Below are 19,481 nucleotides of genomic sequence, written 5' to 3' on the forward strand. Positions count from 1 at the left end.
ACCCATGAGACAACTGTCTGCGTAAAAATACAAATTGATTTATTACCGTAAAAAGTGGGATAAAACATGGACACCAATGAATGTAATCAAAGTTTTTTTTCAGATGATTTTAAAACTCGTATCGTTGTTTTACCTTGAACCAACTGATATTAATAACACAACCAGTAGAAACGCAGTCAGATAGAACATACAACACTCACGGGCATTTATTTGATCCCCTGCAAAAATAAAAAAACCCTCGACAAATACTGTACTACTGAAGCATAGCTGCGAAAAATCTACTTCCGCGAAGCCACTAAATCTGTCTGCGTGATACTGCCCCCTGGTGGCACGGTGCCTCGAGGAGCAACACGGCAGCATGAAATCATCATGCACAAACCGTTGAATTCATCCGTTTTCTAATCCTCTTATCGTCACAAGGGTCGCGGCAAAAAAGAATCGCAGGGCACACGCAGTCAAAGAAGCCATTTGCGCTCACACTCACACTCGAGGACAATTTCAAGTGTTCCATGAACCTGCCATGCATGTTTTGGGAATGTGGGAGGAAAGCGGAGGATCCGCAGAAAAGCCAAGCAGGCACAGGGAGAACATGCAAACTCCACACAGGAAGGCCAGGGCCAGAATCGAACCCGGCCTCACAGTACAGTGAGGCCAGCGCGCGAACCAGTCGACCGCCGTGCCGCCCCGTGTAATTTTTTTTAACATTATATTAATGCTCTGATGCAAATTTTATCCAATTCCATACCAGGGTGCGTGTCCGTGAATTGTGATCACGGTTAGGTTGAGCTTCATTTCCAAAACGGGTCCCGGAAATTAATTGTGGTTTTGGGGTGGAACGGATCAATGGCATTTTCACTTCATGTCAATAGGGAGAGATGATTTGAGAAACAGACTTCTATCTGCAAGTCAAGGTACAGCTGTACTTCACATCACCGCACAAGTCAAATGAAACATTAGACGTCACCGAGTGTCATTCGTGGCTAACGCTCTAAGAAAAGGAAAGTCCTCCCACTGGATGGCGGCGGCGTCGTCCTCCTCCTCCTCTTCGGGCATGCACGGTCCAAAGAAGCACCGCGAGCCTTCGGACGCGTCGACGTTCTGGTAACACTTGGGACTCTCTTCCGACGCCAAGAGAGGCTGCGTGGACTCGGAGCGCAGGTACTCGTGAGGGTGCGGGGCAGGGAAGATGACGGCGGCGTAGGGCACCGAGTCGTCGTCGGAAGAGGTCAAACCGGGGAGGAAAGGCGAGCCGCAGATGGACTCTCCCAGGTCGCTGGTGTCCTCGGCGTTGTTCAACCACGCGGTGACGTCTTCTTCCTTACCGGGCTTCAGGGGTATCTCCAGGAAGCTCAGATGGGAGAGATAAATAGGATTCGGCTCCTCAAAGTCCCACGAAGATCGAATATCCTGCACAAAGTGGACCTTTAGTCACTCCGGCAAGGTCGGATGTCAGGAAAGTGGGCTGCGGAGGCGTTTTGAACACGATCCGCAAGCTCGAGCATAAACGCTAAAAGACGTAAGCAGGACTGCGGCGTGTCAGTTGGCACTTGCCGCACGACCGAAAAACAACGGCGGCGTGCCACCTGCGTGGATTCCGAGGTCCAACTTTTGATGCTGCTGTTGGCAGGATCGGGAACGTCGGGCCAAAAACGCACCTTCAGCCTGCGAAAAGCGAGCACCCAGATTGAACGGCGTGGAAGGCCAGTTGCAACCCGAACGCAGCGGCACAGCAAAGCTTCCGTCTTACGTACCGATTATGCTCGGAGGAACAAGTCTTGACCAGAAAAATGATCAGCAGACACAAACAAGCACACGTGGCCACCAGGATGATCACAGAAGAGACAGGATCTGAGATGAAACACAAACCCAACGTGAGAATTGCTCTCGTCATACCGCGGAGCGGTACCGGCCCGACCCGTGAGCACAATCACGCCATCAGATGTGACGCTCCTCCCCCGACGGTATCGTCAAAGCGACGTGGAGGAGTGTGGCAAGCATGAAAAAATGCCAGCAGAGTGCGCGCAGCCCGCCCACGTCAACATGAGCAGCGTAGTCGCCAATGACCCAAAGCGGCAAGCGATCGTGTCATCTTTTGCGAGTCCGTAGGATCGTAACTTGAAAAAGGATTCCGTTCACATGAGAAAGGCGCACGTGTTCATCCCGATGGGTCCGTTTCTTAGCAGTTCAGTGTTACTTCATTCCATTCTGCAGTAGAATAACACCGTTTGAAAGGAATGAATGTTAATAAAATGCTGAGTGACTCAATCGTCATCTTTGTCGTCAGCAGCGGCGCTTTACAACTGGCAGTTGAAAAGCAATGGAGAAAAAGGGCTGCCGGTACACGAACGGCATATACTTGTCTCAACCGTCCGTGACACAAAAAAATAAAAGGTTGGGGAGCGCTGCTCGAGATGATGATCGTTTCCTGTCACGTGCCAAGGTGTGGCAAAACCCCACAATAGCAACACGAGCAAAGAAAGCCAAGAACAACACCCACTTGAGCCCCCCCCCCCCCAGTTGTCTGCAGAAATAAATTTGAATTTTTCAAAGTGAATGGCAAAGAAAAAAAAAATCCCTGGTCTACATGGCAGCGCAAAGCCAAACCCAACAAGTTCTTGCCACTGTTTTCAGTGCCCTGCTATTGTTCGGCACTCACTTGTATTCTTTGGCATTCGACTCAGCATGACTTAGATTTGTTCTTGGTTTTACCGTTTGGTGCTTTCTACCGCCTTTATTACCGATTTGTCTTACTGTTTATTGTGCATGTTAAATTGCTCCATGTACAGCACTTTGTATGCGGCGATGGCTGTTTGAAAGTGCTCTATAAATACCGTTGACTTGACTTGACATGCGCAAGGAACACAAACCCATTTCTTTGATGTCAAAGTGAACCGTGGAGCCGTTCCGGCTTCCGCCATACGTGCTGACCATCAACACGGCATCGTAAACGGACCAGGAGTTGAGGCCCGTCAGGACCACTTTGCGCTCTTCCGGGTCTCCCGTGGCCACTGAAATGACAACGACGTATCCCCGCGTGACGCTCAAGTAAGAATAGAGAATCTTGCTTTTGAAACGGAAATTTGCCTACCGTGCACCCTTCCGGTCTCGTCCCAGTAAAACAATTTGTAGCTTTGAATGATCCCGTTGCGCCGGTCCAACGGTATTTCATCCCAGGCGAGTTCCACATGGTACTGCCAGTTCTTCTTAATTCTTATCTTTGGGACCTCAGATGGAGCTTAAAAAAAGATCACAGCCGGTGATCGTTGTCGTCATTACAACGCATCCATCCGTCCGCCCATTGGCCGAGCCGCTTATCCCCCCCCCCAAGGTCACCGTCGTGTTTTCGGAACGCGGAGCACCCATAGAAAAGCCACAGGGAGAACATGCAAACCCCGCACGAGGAGGCCGGGGCCGGGAATTGTCGGCCCGCGCCGAGAGGCGGACGCGCTCGCCGCTCGACCGCAGCGCCGCCCATTCATATTTGTTTTGGGCAGGTCAGGAATCCATATTTGGTGATGAGGCAGTAAGACCGCAGGATTTCTTCTCGAAAAATGATCGCGGCTTTGACAGTCTAATGACTATGAGGCCAAATCAAACATACAAAGCCGATGTATTCATTTTGACAGAAATATGTATTCAAAAAAATCTTCAAGACATTTCATTCAAATAAAATGCAACATAGTGTATTCAAATGGGGAGAAAAATATTCAGCGTTAAACACTTCATCCGATGACAAACGTATGACTTTTGAATGATGACTTCAATGCTAAATGCAGTCTAAAATATCGACGTCAAAGCTATTTATGATTTATTGCGTGACCAACGATCTGGATGGAGTCGGCGCAGAAATGAAGCGAACCAATGGCCAATTTCAATAGTGAACAATTTCCATGGGAAAAAATGTTTTCGGAATTTATGGGGGGGAAAAAAATGCAAAAGATGATCAGTGCTAATGAATTGAATGACATCGATGCATGAATCCTTCATTCCATTGGTCATTTCCATCGCGAAGCCATTTCAATTTCGAACTGAAACCATTTTGCAAAATATTCAGCTCGTTTTCAATCAATGAATTCAACCGTGAAACGCAGACTAAGAGCTCCATTGAACGTATTCCTTCACGGGTTCATGGCCAATTTATAGATGCTGCGCTCAAAAGGCGAAACCAAACGAGTGAAAAGCGAAAGAACGTCTCGCGGTTCTCCAATTTTCCACGAAACGTGAAAACGAAAACCCCAACGAATGCGCATTGTAACGCTCCGTTAGCAAGAGTTTGGGCCGACGGTTCCTTTTCCGGCCACAGGAGGACACCGTTACCTCACGCAACCAACGTCCCCGTTGGTCGCCACTCACCCTTTTGCAGCGAGTAGGCATGAACCGTCCGCGGCGGGCCGATGCCCTCCTTAAATCTGGGATACACGGAGATCCCGTAGGGCTTGTACGGCTCCAAGGCGCCTGCGGGCGACAGCGAGGGAGGTTGCACGGACAGTATGATATGCCGGTGACGAGTCCATTTTTGGTGCAATTCACTCCAATTGCGAGATTAGGTTTCATTCCGATGACGATGCCGTACGAGTCGTGCCAATCATGACACAAGACGATGCGGTCCGAGTCCGATACGATAGGTTTGAGCTCATGCAAAATAATGAGCGTGGCCCACACCCGCACGGTGCCACAAACGAAGAGAGAGAGAAAAATACCTGTCACGACAAGAGTCGAGAGATTCCGTCTCGCCGTCTCAAAGCGAACGAGGGACAGGTCGTCGTTTAACAGGGGTCTCCATTCCACCGTGTAATCGATAAGAGCGGGCGACGGCACGTCTTCCCATCGGACCAGCACGGACCCGTCGCCGGCGGCGGCGGCGCGAACTTCGGGCGTGGTCTCGCCGGCTGCAGGTAGCGGAAGGCGGCGGTCTCGTAAACGAGCCGTTTCGCAAAGCCGAGCGTTCGCAGCGGTACCTATGGGCCGGTAGATGGGGACCGACGTGGGGCTGGACCTTCCGGCTGCGTTCAGAGCCACGAGGTACACTTTCCTGGCTTTCCCGGGAACACGGAAGGCGCAGTGGCTCCCGGCCGTGGCGCACAGTTTCCCCCTCTTATTTAAGGTCCTCGGTGCCGAAACCACGAAAGACAGGTTGCGGCCGTTGGCTCGGAATCTTGCCGACGGCTGGAAAATAAGGCGCCGGAGAATAAAGAACCGGCGCCGGTAAAGACGGCCACGTAGTGGAAACACCGAGCGCATTTGTCTACCTTCCAAAACAAGAGCATTTGGAGTTGGTTGTGCAGGAGATGGCCGGTAACCCTCATCCACGTGTGGAGGGCTCCAGTGGGAGCTGCGAATAGGAAACACCTTTTGAGAAGCGGGAAAACGACACTCAAGCATGCGGTGCTTCCAAAGCGCCGTGGTTGGGAACGATGCAAAGGACGCGGCATCGTTCGGAAGCAGCAGCGCCAACAAACCCAGCCGAGGAGACCCCTTTTAGCCTAAACTTGACGCCAGGGCCGCTCAATACGTCCAGCGCCGTCGACGCCCCCGAGTCCATTGCGAGGGGTGTAAGGGGCAAATGCGCGGGATTCATAGGATATCCTTTTTGCGTGACTGCACGCGGCACCCTAAAGCATCCTACCAGTTGCACTTTTACCCCAAACAAAGAAACAAAAATGCGCGCGAGCGCTAACGTATGGCGTGGCGCGATCCGCACCACCGGAAGTTGTTAGCGGTCGGCGGTCTGCGCTTGGAGCCGTTGCCATCTCTCTTTTTCGTCATCATTATTCTCACTTTAAAGTTTGTTTTGCGTGCAACTCGGCGACGGCACTGCCGAAGAATGGCAATCTGGCGCGTGGGGGGAGAAGCATTTTGCGGGTCATAGTTTCTGCCCTGAAGACGGCGCAAAAGTGCATCCCCGTGCCTCGGTGTCAGGTCACGACTAAAGTAGGCGGTGCTCTCCTTTTCGCAAACTCCCCAAATCTTGTCTCGACTTGATCCAAAAAAGGGTCGGGCTGCCCCGATTTACACTTTGGCCATGGCTTTCCGCCATCCCTTTGACCCGACGGGAAAGAAACTCGCGAGTCCACCGTCCCATTTTCTGCCACGCAGCGCTCGTACTCATCGGTGGGTTCAAGGCCTTACCGGTCTCCAGGGTGAACGCGGGCCGGCCGCCGCTCCACTCGCTCCAGGGGCCTTGCCGGTATCGAACTCTGATCTGGGCCACGTAATGCGTCCCGTGCAGCAGACCGCACTGGTACACGTACCTCTGGGGCATCGCCCGGTCCAGGATCTGAAAGGTCATTCGGGAGGCAGTGACTGCAGAGCCCGCAAATGTAGGAGGCCCTCGGATCATGAGTTCCGAGGCCCCGGTCGCACTTTTTTTTTGCGTGCCAAAATGTGGCTTAGCGCACGAGCTTCAGATAAACCATCGCTGAAGTGAAGTGGGAGAGAAAAACGATGCCTGCATTTAGCAAGACACTTTCTGCCGTTTATTGAATCGGGCAAGTAGCCAAAATGAGATATTGCGGCGGCGCCTCGATTCGAGTGATTATTACGTTCCTAAAAGTCCGACTTCAACAACGGCGCTCGGAAACGGACGCAAATTTCCCCTCGGCAGTAACGTCAATCCAATGAATGTATTCCCGACGCCCGAGTATAAATCTTGTTTTTCAGAAAAACACACAGAAAACAATGCGAACTAGGTCTCAATGACCAATGAAATGGATTCATCCATATTAAAGGAAGACTCTTGATGATATACGTCACCAAGCGGCCACGGGGACAGGCAAGCAGAAAGCAGGAAAGGTCGAGGCAGAGCGAGGCGAGGCTCGGGATGGCATCTCCAGCAAAAGCGGGACGAGGCCTCCGTTTTGTTTCGGCTCCCCGAGGAAAGTAAAAATCACGTGACCGATGACAAACGAGGCCTCGCTTTGCGCGGATGGCGCCACCGCTTTGCGGGCGTTTGTCGCGTTCGTTGCCGAGTCGGGGAGTCACGCCGTGCCTTCAAAAAGAATAGCGGCCTGCCACTCGGTCATTTTGTCTGTCGCCGTAGCTGTTGTAAGAAGTTGAGTAACCGGTATTGGCTTGGCACCGTTGATAAGAGCGATTCGAACCTCCTTTACGCGCGACAGTTTAAAATCCATTTGAAAGCGATCTGGAACGGATGAATGGCATTTCCGTTCATTTGAATGGCAACGAGGATTTGAGATGCCAGCTCGGTCACGGAACAAATCAATGCCAAACGGATCAACCCGCGCATCGTGATAGACGAGCGTACTCACCGGTCGCTCGGTCCACGAGCCGCTCGCCTCCGTCTTGAGTCGGACTTCAAGACTGACAAAGTCCCTCATCCAGTCCTGGAACTGGGAAAAGTCCCATTTTAGCCGCAGGCAGCCGGGACGCCACGCTTGCAGCTTCACAATCTTTGGCGGGTCAAACTTAGCTGGAGCAAAACAGTCAATCCAACGAGTGCATTACGATGGCGAAGGTTGCTTTGGCACCAGGCAGAAGTCCCCGCGCGCCTTTGCAAATGCGAGATTTCCACGTTGGGAAAAAAAAAAGAAAAAAGAAAAGGGGACCAACAGAAATCCTTTCAAAATCCGACCGACATGCTGGGCATTCTTTCAATGATTTGAACTAAGGGGGCGAGTAAAACTGAGGTCATGGGGTCGCAAAAGTGCGCGCACCCTCTTTCGACAGTCACCGGCACCGAAAGACGCAAATAGAAGTTCAGCTGTTGGAGTCGGCGTTTTGATGATATTGACTTTTGGCTTGTTCCATCGCATGGGAGAAATATTACAATCATCTCTCATTTCAAAAGGAATACGACAGAAACAAAAAAGAAACACAAGACCATGTCATGAATTGAACGAATTGAGGATGAAAGTGCAATCAAACAGATTTTGTCTGCTCCCTTGCATTTATCATTTATAAAAAATAAAATAAAATAAATTAAAAATGGTGGCGTGGAATCGCAGTCATCCGAGTTGTGACGAAGGTGAAACTGAGGCCCCTGGACTCGGATGTTGAATTCTTGTTGTCATTTGTTTGGAATTTTTCCTGAAAATGTTCCAATACGACCAGGGCGACATTGGAAGCAAACGCAACTCCCGCCTCGCTGATTTCTCCCATTCGGAGGGAGCCCCCCAGCTCGGAAAGCATCCGCATCGCCCGCCCCCAACTACCTGAGCTGACGGGTTCCAAAGCCAAGCGCGCCGAGCTCGTCTCTCCGAGCGCATTCACGGCCTTCACGTATATCTCAATCTCCGAGAAGAAGACGAAGCCGGCGCGAGGGATGGTGTAGCTGCGGACCCCCGGCGGAAGCTCGTAGGCGTGGCTCCACTTTAAATCCCTGAAATCGCACAATATTCCGCACTTTCCCGATCCGGTCGAGGGTGAAGTGTCGCTGCGCTTTGGGGGCTGCCGTTGGAATATTTACCCGATGTGCGTGTGGAGGGTATACTTTGTGGGCAGGCGCGAGTCCGGCAGGCTCGTTTCCCACTTACACGTCAGGCTCTCGTGGGCGGACAGGTTGGCCCGACAGCTCAGGTTCTGGAGCGCCGGAGGTGGATCTCAAGTAGAGAGAAAGGCATGCCGCAAATATTAGACGACATCGCGCATATCGCGCGCGCACATTATAAATACAGAAATAAAAGGTTCGCTCTCACAATAAAGTGTTTCATTTCCTTACATCCAGCTTGTATTTCCAGGCCGGCGATGATGTGACTCGGCGCGTCCCGGAGGCAGCAGGTGAGGGTGGCCCGACTGTGGTTGAAAGCGGGGATCAGCAGCCGGTAGGCTCTGGCGCTCCCGTTGGCCACGGGAACCGCGCCGGGAAGAACCCGGTCGCCCAGTCGCAATTGGACTTGGTGTCCGGCCAGAGCGGGGCAGTCGTCGTCGATGACGCAGGTGACCGTGACGGGCGAGCCCACGGTCACCACCGAACTGGATGCGTGGACACTGGCGCACGCTCGCTGGTCATCCCCTAATCATTGGCGTTCAACACAATGCATTATTGTCATGTGGGCTGCGGTGATGCGCTTCTCGCTTGCCTCAGCTCACGAAGGAAAGCGAGAAGGGAAGACAATTACGACCATCTCTTCGCTATGTACAGCCCCGAGCTTCAATATTACAGCCCCGCTTAAAAAAAAAAGAAAAAAAAAGAGGCAAGATATTGTCGAACCACCGCATTCTCGCGCAAACTACTTCCAAGCAGGACTTACTCAAAGTCAACTTAATCGCCGTAAGTAGCAATATCAATACAGCCTCCACGATAAGCCGATAGACAATATCTGGTATTGGTACTTGCCCATGCCACGTGTTTTTGTACTGAAAAAAATTGCAACTTGAATCTCTCAATATGAAGACTTTTTTTGGGTAACAATCCTACAAACTCGAGTTTCAATGGAACGTACTATACTTCGGCCTTGCGGCATTTCCCTTCCTTGTGAAGACAAAAAGCCCGATGCCATCGGAATACAACTCGACACGTTCATCTCGCATCTTTGAGAAGAAATAGGAGCCTTCTTACACAATCATTTTGTCTTTCCCGCGTGGCCCAAAACGCTCGCTGGTACTTGTCCACCGTATCGTCAATGAAACTATTTTCTGAAGCTCAATTCGCCTCCCGCCCAGTCGCAGCAACACCCCGGAGACGAGTTGTCGTCTCGGCTCGCCATTTCCCACCGACGGCGACACTTACCGCCTTCCGCCGCGTTGACAACCGCCATCACGACAAGTAGCGACATCCAAGCGGCCGCCATGGCGTCCACACCTGTCGGCCGGCCCGACGAGAAACGCCGGATGTCACAAATCCAAAATGTCAAACGAGCGGAGTGAAGTTATGGTGCTCGCTCACGCAAAGCGGATGAAGGATGGGAGAAAAAAAACGAACGAACGAATGAATGAACGACCCCCCCCCAGATTGGAGTGATTCTCCACGACGTCGCACCTGTGACGTCGCGTCATCAACAAGCGGCCACGTCTTGGAGTGAAAAAAAGGACAGCGAATCTTCTCGCTACTCACCATTCCACAGGCGTGAAAGCGACACACAAGTCGGGCTTTGGCTGCAGTGAAGCTAAAAAGAAAAACACACACACAAAATGTTACAATTCGCGACGGAGTCAAAGTACTGTTTCCTCCAAAGGAAAATACTCAAGTACTTGGTAGACGTAAACCATTTGCTGCCTTTAAAACGACGTTCGCAAGTCAAGTTTTGCCATGTCAAAAGGGAACCCAAGTCAACTGCGTGTCGCGGCCCTCCTCAGCCCGAAGAGTTTTTCGTCATTCAAAAACATTCAAATGAATATCATCGAGTTCGTTATAATCGAGTAAAGTCGGTCAATTGGCACAAAAGTATGAAAATATTAACTGCACATTTTCATCTGAGATGGCTTGATCACAAAAGCCCAACAAAATGCCTTAAAAAGACACACCAAAAGTTGCCCGAGATGATGGAAACAAACGCCTTCCTTGTCCCTCGACTCACTTCAGCAAGCAAGACGCCGAGACGGACTCATGAAATGGCAGTTGGGCAATCGCAAATGCAGCCCGCACGCGTTGACGTCGTTTGTTTGGGCTCCTTCTCTTCTTTGTTGAAAATATATAACAACAAATTTTCATTTCTTATCAGCCGCTCACAGAAAGGCCTCCGAATCTCTTTTCGCTTTTTCCATTTGAGCATGTCTGATTAGTCCCAGCAGGTGGTTTGCCGGAGGCTCGAAAAAGTCGATTTGCGATTGGCTAGCGAGCAAATTGTTGTGATGAAGACTGCCACTTAAGCGAGGGGGGGAATTTACGCGTGGCGAGTAACGTGACTTGTTTTTTTCTTAGTGGGGAGACTTCAATCTCATGCTACTGCTCTATTTTGATTTGAGAAAAATGACTTTGTTCTTGAAAAATGCAACTGGAATCCTAGTCTAGTTCTTGGCTTTTTCACCAAATGATACCGAGCGGAGCTGGAAGTGACCTCTGCACTGTGAGGTCAATTCGCTAACCACTAGAACACTGGGCCACCCTCTTTATATATAGTTTTATATACTGTATATATATATATATATATAGTTATATATATAGTTATATATATCTCTCTCTCTCTATCTCTCCTCTCTGAGAGAGAGATCTCAAATGTTCTTTGCATATTTTTCTTCCATCCATGCAGACACCCAGTCAGTGGCGGTTCTGGATCAATTTCACTGAGGGGGCCGGGCTGGGTCCAGGGGTTTTGATGGGGGGGGGGGGGCACATTCAACCCAGGGCTAAAAAGACAGATTCGAAATCTTATTTGACTTTTTTTTTCTTCAGACTTTGAAATTATAGTCATAACATTACAGTGATGAAAAGAAAAACAGTATTAGGAGGGTTAAAATGTCTGCAAGCGTAACAATACGCCGTGTCCATCTGTTGAGAATATTCAAGCCAGGGGATGATATGGTAGCAGCCTGCCGGGGACAAAAATTGCAAGAAGCTAGATGTTTTACATGCATATCATTATCCAAATTTTAAAAGGCAATGTCTGATATATTGATCCTGTTAAATAAAAATTTAAATAAAAAGGGAGACTCAAAAAGTTACACACACACACGCACACACACACACACGCACGCACACACGCACACACGCACACACACACACACGCGCAAATAGCACTCGTGTCGTGGTAATTTCCTTCTCTGCGGACTGCTTCTCATTTTTAAGTGGCGCAGCGCACTAAAGGGTCCGACTGGAATAATAAATCACGTACTTTGGTTCCACCTTTCGCGTCGGCGACTCGGCGCAACTGCGTAATCTACGCTCGGAGGGGGGGCCACAGGGGGGGGCCAGAATCGGTGCTACAGGGGCACCGGCCCCCCCAGAACCGCCACCGCACCCAGTGAGTGGGTGGCATTTGCGCACGGCGGTAAGTGATGCGAAGGCATACGCAATGGTGTCGCAAGGACTGCACTCCAGCCACCAGCATATGTTTCCGAGGACACGAGGAGGTTTATTGCGCCACTTTGAGCATTTCGCAACATCCTTGACAGGCGGCGCAATGACACGCTCGCCAGCACTTCCCCATTCTGGCGGGCGTATTTCTCACAACGAGGGCGCTCCTAATCGCCACCGATCCGATAAGAATACAACATGGTGCCGGAATCCTTTTGGCCCGATTAACCTCGACGTCGGCGGGCATCAAAATGCCACCCGTTTGGCTTTTTGCACTTGACATTCGCCGGCCGCGGGATGGACGGCGCATGCGCAAACACGGAAGAGCTCGGCAATCGGCCAACCGAACCGTGAGCGATACGTACCCCCCCCCCCCCCCCCCCCCAATTCTCTCACCTGAGAAGCGATACCCTTAATATCAGTTCATTTTGTCCGACGTCTTTTCATAAAGAGGAACGATAGCGCCTCCGCATCCACTTTTTAAAAACTGGATGGAAAGAAAGTCAGCGTGACGTCATACTGCTGACGTCGAAGAAAGACGGGCTCATTTGAGAATCGTTCATCATTTTTCAGAGGAAGGATAACATGATTTGAAACCCCCAAAATCTGTTGAGTTGGATTTTTAGGCCGCAGTCCCAATTGAGAGGCGTGCGCCGCTCCATATAGCTCGAGATCTGGAAACAGAGAGCCAGCAAGGGGAGGAAGCAACAGGACTCTTCACAGCTATTTTAAAAATGTTTTCTCAAAGTTAGCGTTTTACTTCGACGTGTCATTTCATATTGTTGAAGAAAACGGGGATGCTATGGCTCCACTGCGCGACCGCCGCGTTGGATTCCGCACCCAAAAATGAGAAACAAACAAATTTCGCATTGGCTTTCGAAAGCGGATCGAAAGAACGTCACGTAGCTCGTACGATGTCCGCGCCGCAAAGAAATCATTCGTAAATGCCGACAGCCGAGACAAATGTTAGCACTTGGGAATCGATCTGGAATACGACGACCGGTAACACGAGCTCACTTTCATTTTTGGAGAAGAGGGGAAAGTCTGTCAAGAAAAGCAGGCGCAAAACTAAATCCGCGCAGACAGGAAAAATCCACCAAACGCTAATAGCAAAGTCAAATGTTACCCCACGGGAACAAATCAATCACAATGATATCCCACTTTTTCGCAAGAGGGGGATTTAGTTGGAGTTGTTTGTCCATACTTTGAGGATGACGTTCCCCAAATGGCAAAATCCCAGCAAAATGCTCTCGCGTGGAATCTTTCATCATCATACTATTTATTACAATCCAGCAATTTCGCATCCTCTATTTCATCGTGGATGGAAAATGTGTCAATGCGATACTGTGACAATGCGTTCAGGAATTCCAAAGGCTAAAATATATATACTGTATATATATATATATACACACACAGCCTTAAAAACACTTCTGCGCTGTCAGAATTATCCTCATCGTGTGGTGTGTATTCAGATCACATGTCCCCACAACACAATACATGCACACAAGTCGCACACGCAATGTCTCCATCAAACAAAACCGTTTGCGCGGTCGGTCCAGATGATCCGAAGGTGAAGCTGGGATGCCACGAGAGCGTCTACTCACCTCGGACGACAGAATGACGCCGCGCCGAAGCTCCGAGCGGCTACGCTGGCGACGTGTGCGGTCGTGACGCGAAACGTCCTCGTTTTGAAAGTGGAGCGCAACTTTCCAGGAAGAGGCACTAGTGGCACTAGTGGGTGGGGGGAAGAAAAAAAAAAACAAGGGAGGACCTCCGTTTGGCCAAAAACAATAACAGCTGCAAGGGGAAGTCTGCGACGAGCCCTTCGGAAGGAGCCGCATTTCCGCATCGCCGGCCATGAAATCTGCGCGTCGGCACGGGAGGGCGGACTTCTGCTCCTCGCTGCTCATCGTTCGTCGCGGAAGACACGACCGCCGCCGACCGCCGGGCACGGACATGCAAGGTTTCAGCGAGTGTGAGAAATGAGGCCCCCGCAGCGACGTGATGAAGCGCCGCCGCCGTTTCTGATTAGCGTGCTCGTTACCGCGCTTAATAAGACGGCGGCCTCCTCCTCCTCCTCGCGGCCGTGACCGAGCTCACGTTAGTCACGCGGCTGAAAAGGTGGCCTCGGGGCCCGACATCGCACGGTGGTTCGCCGCAACCGGGGTCCGACGTCATCACGGCGGCGACGAAGGCCCTCGCTGACCCGTCAATGTCAAAGGACTCCAAAAGCGGTCCGATCCGGAGGTCATCGTGACCGCGGATGCAATCTCACGTGAGAATATCCACCCGTGAGCGCGTCGGAACTTGCCGACGTCCGTCCCAGCGCGTATTCTCCTCGGGTTGCTATCTCGCCGTCTGCTAGCATACCGACGGTGAGCCTGTTGTCAATTTGGTGTCGAACGCGCACCGGAGCGTGACGTCAAGTCAATGTCACGCTTCCCGAGCGCTCTCCGTAGCCCGTATCTCGTTTAACGTCGAGCGCATAGGCCCTTATCAGCACGGTATCCTTTGATATCGCTAATCGATATCGTTTGATATCGATTCATTGCATGTTCGCAAACCCACGGCCAGCACGTGAGCATTTTACCGACTCATTTGAAACGGGACGACGGGGCACACCGCAAGACCCGCCGCCATCTGTCTGCGTGCGTTCGGCTTGCCGTCTCGCTGCATGCTAGCGAATCGATCGTTAGCATGTTAGCATTTGTTTCCCCGCCCCCGTCGGCGAGTTTGACTTCCTGTGATGAATCTCGACCTGTTTGTCTGTTACGTGCGTCGAAGGAACAAACAAAGCAAAACGCCCCGACTGTTATTTCTCACCGTGAGCTTTTTACTGCCCTTTCGGTGTCGTCCCGCGACTCGGTGACTCTGTATTTATCCTGCTGTTGCGTCCCCAAGTTGGTGTCCGCCTGCCCGCATGAAAACATCAAATCGGTACCTTGTCTGCAAGGTGACACGTCGCCTGCTGTTAAAATGGAGATGCGCTTTCAAGCCGCGGACGGAGCCGCCGCGTGTGCCCAAATGTGGCGATGCGCTGAGTGCATGTGAATGACTTTCTGTTCCTCTTCTCCTCTCGGCCGCTATTATTAGCGCGCCTGGACGCATGCAAACAAACCGTCCCCCTACGACGCGCCGAACCCGATGTGAATGCGGCATAATTGCTCAGCGATGGAAAAATGGAACTATTTGAAGTCAAATTTTAATTTCCTAAAACATGTGCGAGAAGGAACACTTCATTTCGGCTCCAAGAAGCTTCATGGACTTGATGGAGTCAAGTGGAATAATTGCATGGCTTTTCAAAGATCTTTTCAATCCACGTGTTCACACTTTGACCTGTTGAAATCCATCCAATCGTATCATGAAGCGAAGGGCTTTCAAATTGAGTGAACTGAAACGAGTTTTTTTATGGATGACATCCAAATGACAGTTTCAGTGTCCTTTTCACAAACACTCCAGAAAAGTGGCCCAAAAGCAATCCAATTTGGAGTTGAGTTGGCCCACATCTGAATTCCCAGTCTGGAGATTTTGCGAGACTTCAGCACAGTGAGCATCTGATGTCGAAATCCCGCGTCCTTGGCAGTGTCAGCCAAAGCGTGTCCGTGAGGGATGCGCTTTGACGCGCTTGTCAGGAGTCAGGAGTTGAATCATCCGTCCTATTTCTGAGCGCTTCGTCGCTCCACGCCGAGATGGAGAAATGCCAAAGGAGCCGCGGGCCGACTTGGGAAGGGAGGATGGGAACTCGGTCAAGCTCGGACTCGCACTCGCGGCCCCGACACGCGGCCGATCCGCTTCTCTCCCGGACCCGTCGCACGGCGCAACGGCAAAATGAAATTGACTATTGATTTCCAGCTCCCAAAGCGTGGCTCACTTGTGGCCGAGAGCGCGTCGTTATTACACGCGGCCGCGGCAACGTGCGCGTTGCCCGCTGAGGATGAGTGTTGCCTCAAGTCTTTCTTCATAGCGAAAGAGGAAGGAAAAAAAAACACAAGCGATTGCAAGCTAGGAAGGTGTGTGGCCATTTCGGAGCTGACTTAGTCAAGCTGACGCACTGTTCCAGCCCCCCCCCCCCCCCCCCCCCAAAAAAATACAACTCAAATGTTGCAACGTGTTTTTCGGAAGAAAGATAATATTTGAAATACACATCGATGGGAAGACAATGGAAAGCATGCGCTGCAGACATTCGACTAAATCAGGGGTGGGCAAACTTTTTGGCTCGGGGGCCGCATTGACTTTTAAAATTTGACAGAAGGGCCAGGTCAGCACGAGCTATGGTACATTAAAAAAAAACTGCATTTGTTGATAGTCCATATCAAACATCAACAGAACAAAAGCATGAAAGTACGGTATTAATATACTTTTTTTTAAATGACAAAAGTGTTGTTGATGACCTATTTTAGCCTGTGCATCGCTGCAGATGGGTTGTGATCAGACCGGTAGAAGTAGAGCGATACAGAGGTACTAGGTGGTCGAAAAGATTGCCCCGCCCCCCCCCCCCCCCCGTGTTCCGCAACTTCAAGTCAATGCACCACCTGGCGGTGAAATGCATGTCATTACAGGTCCAATTGAAATGAATGCAAGCATTCACATCGAACCTTAATTGCGGACCGACCTTCGGCGGGCCGGATTAAAAAGACCAACGGGCCGGATTTGGCCCGCGGGCCGTAGTTTGCCCACCGCCGGACTAAATCATCAAACAGCTGGGCTGCGTTACGGTCACGCACTTGACTTTGGACTCAGCCAATCCTCCATCGAGCGCCTCCAGTCGGTCCACGATGCCGCTGGTTTTTGTGAAAGGGAGCGCATCGCTCCGACTCTGGCTCATTTGAGAGTTCTTTTGAGGAGCCTCCCATTTGTTTTCCAATCTTAAATGGCTCGGCCCCACCTGACCTCTCGGATCTCCTCCGCCCCTGCCCGGTTCCTCAGACACTATTCGCGGATCGTACGTGCCGAAAATGTTTCCTCGAAATCGTGCAGTGCAGACGTGATCGTGAAATCATAAAAATGACGAATGAACGCAGTTGACTTGTTTACCTTTAAAGGTACAAGAGAGCATTTTTTGAATTGCTCATGTGCAAATCAATACATACATGATGGGATGCATGTTGGATTATGACGATTATTATTTCTTTTTTATATAGCATCGGACCATACTTAGCAGTCCAAAATGGGAGCTTGACGCTCGGCGTGCTTTTAACGACCACAACCTCCTCAAATTGTAGCCAGCGAGTGTGGCGTCAACAGACTGGATGTCACATTGCGACAGCGCCGCAAACAAATCCGGGGTTGTTCTCAGCCGGCAGTTAGTCCGCCGTGGGACTTTATCTTACGTTTGCTGCGCAGTACGATGAATGATGAAACAATCGCCGGTCATAAAAGGTTGACCGACTCTCTCATCATCTTTGTCGTCAGGAACGGCACTTCAAAACGACGGCAAAAAAAGAAAAATGGTCGCCGCCGCGCGAACAGCGCGGGCTTGTCTCAACCGGTCCGCGACGCCGAAAAAGAGGTTGGCCGGCCCCGCTCCGGACACGATGGCATTAAAAAGGAAAAAGAAAAAAAGAGGAAAATTATTGATGCGGAATGACGGTCATTGTCCGCTCAGCGGTTCTCAAAGATGAGGGGAAACGAGGTTTGAGTTCAGGTTCCGATGGTCTTGAGGTGACGACGAAGGGAAGGGGAGACGTCTCCGCCAAACCGCATCAACCGGCCGCATCTGTCGGGGACGACTTTGCGGGACCTTCGCTCGCCGGTCGACCCGACTCGAGGTGCGGCGGCTCACTTGCCAAATGTTCCCTTTGCTTCCTTTGTCCGCACGGACGCATTGGCCGGTTAGCGCGTCCCGAGAAGAACAAAGTCGACGGAGAAGTCGGTGAGCGAGTGGCCGCGGCTTACGACCGGGAACTCCTAAGCGACTCAGCCGAGATCGCCGCATCCATTCTCCCCACTTTGACATTGATGGCGAGTTCACCTCCACTAACATTGAAAAGCTTAGGGACGAGTTGACACACACGAAATCGGCATCATTTTGTACATTTTGCCCCCCTCCCCACCCCCCCAAAAAGATGGTTCTATTCACAATTACGTGCCAAAATCGGAGAGCTTATCGTGCGGCGTTCCATGCGGCATGGGCACCGACGGACTTCCAGGTTTGACAATGGGGAGCCCACGCAGCACGTTTGACAAAATACCCTGCGAGCGAGTCCCGCATTGTACTGCTCATCATCATTTGCCTCCGCCGCCGCCGCCTGCTCATTGTCGTAGCACGTGGCCGCGCTAAACAGCCGGCGGAGCTCCATTCTTCTCCGCGATCATTGTTTTATAAGCCTCTTTCCCCTGAATGGCCATTGTTCGGCCGTCTCGTTGCGGACCACCGACGCCAGCCGTTTCGGGGCCGGGACGACGCGAGCGGAGACTCGCGGCCGGGTTGAAAAATGTCAGGGAAAATCCAGCGCTTGGATGACCTCATGCACGACGCAGAGTGTTCAGAGTCTTCCAGTGCCGGAGACCAGATCCGGCCCGTGTTCGCAGCGCGCCGCGAAACAGGCGGCCGTACAAAACCAGGGCGGCCATTCTGCCTGACGCGCTAATTCGGTCGCAAACTCGAAATCTCTGCACCCTGTTGGGGGAACTGCTATATTTCGCATTTTCTTCTGGCTTATGTATGAGATAATGAATCTTGCTGCATGATAGACAGATACAGTACACACACACATATATGTATATATGTATATATATATGTATATATATGTATACTGTATATATATTATACAAAAATGAACGCACCTGCCACATTGAATAGACAAGACAAGCTTTGAGGCATGAGAGGTCTACTTTGTTGTCAAAGTCTGGAGGATTGTTCAAGCCCAGTTTGCACAATATTGTGAACGTAAAACGTAAAAGTCCCCTTTTTGGGGTTTAGATTAAAATAAAAAACGGTCTAAAAAGGTTTCCTCATAGAGAACCTCAACATTTGGAGAGAACCTGCTTTATGTTGGACAGGGACAACATATAATGCAGTGGCGTTCCGTCAGGGCCGGCGAGGCCTTCCCCGCTGGCCTCAACATTCTCAGAAAAGTACATTTAATAAATGTACTTTTCTGAGAATAACATCCATTTAATTTGTTATTTTATTTTCATAAATATGTCAACAAAATGATTGTCTGTATTCTTTACGTCATATTATTTCCACTTCATCGAGTGGCTTATTTGAAATAACATTGATAAGTAACTTAGTTCTTATGGTGGAGTTTTTAACCAATCCTATTTCAGCTAGCTTGTGTTGCCAGGTCAACTAAACTTGCTCGGGGCCTTCAGATGAAACAGAGCAGGTCCCTCCCCGCGCGCTGCAAATGAACGGGCACGGTCGGCTTGCGATAGCCAATCAGATCACGAGTCTGCCCCGACCTTACGTCGACACTGGACGCGCGCGCTCGGTGATTGGATGAGCGCCCGCTAGAGGGAGCGGTTGCTGCATTTTGACCCAAAACGGACGCGCGCCTTCGGTGATTGGATGAGCGCCCGCTAGAGGGAGCTGTTGCTGCATTTTGACCCAAAATGGCCGAAGGAG

General features: G+C 50.8%; 1 protein-coding gene across 3 annotated transcripts; it reads right to left on the reverse strand.

Annotated features, from left to right (window-relative positions):
* Positions 1–18: 18 nt before the first annotated feature.
* On the reverse strand, positions 19–14,928 carry csf3r (colony stimulating factor 3 receptor). 3 transcript variants are annotated; one of them, XM_086112928.1, is made up of 17 exons: positions 14,735–14,928; positions 13,516–13,642; positions 10,013–10,064; positions 9,689–9,760; positions 8,678–8,971; positions 8,426–8,558; positions 8,172–8,338; positions 7,269–7,429; positions 6,130–6,277; positions 5,250–5,332; positions 4,701–5,166; positions 4,354–4,455; positions 3,089–3,235; positions 2,868–3,008; positions 1,752–1,848; positions 1,584–1,662; positions 19–1,407 (listed from the first exon to the last, which is right to left on the reverse strand). In XM_086112928.1, exons 1-17 carry the CDS (start codon positions 14,839–14,841, stop codon positions 961–963), a joined length of 2,823 nt encoding a protein of 940 aa, XP_085969054.1. In that variant the 5' UTR covers positions 14,842–14,928; the 3' UTR covers positions 19–960. The 3 variants fall into 3 exon arrangements, with proteins under 3 accessions (XP_085969054.1, XP_085969053.1, XP_085969056.1); XM_086112927.1 differs by lacking the exon at positions 14,735–14,928 and having other exon boundaries at positions 4,701–4,889; positions 4,959–5,166; positions 13,516–13,959; XM_086112930.1 differs by lacking the exons at positions 4,354–4,455; positions 14,735–14,928 and having other exon boundaries at positions 4,701–4,889; positions 4,959–5,166; positions 13,516–13,982.
* Between the last annotated feature and the right edge of the window lie 4,553 nt (positions 14,929–19,481).

This window comes from Hippocampus guttulatus, chromosome 6 (genome assembly GCF_054856545.1).
Source record: "Hippocampus guttulatus isolate MCC_2025c chromosome 6, RoL_Hgut_1.0, whole genome shotgun sequence".
Classification (NCBI taxonomy): domain Eukaryota; kingdom Metazoa; phylum Chordata; class Actinopteri; order Syngnathiformes; family Syngnathidae; genus Hippocampus; species Hippocampus guttulatus.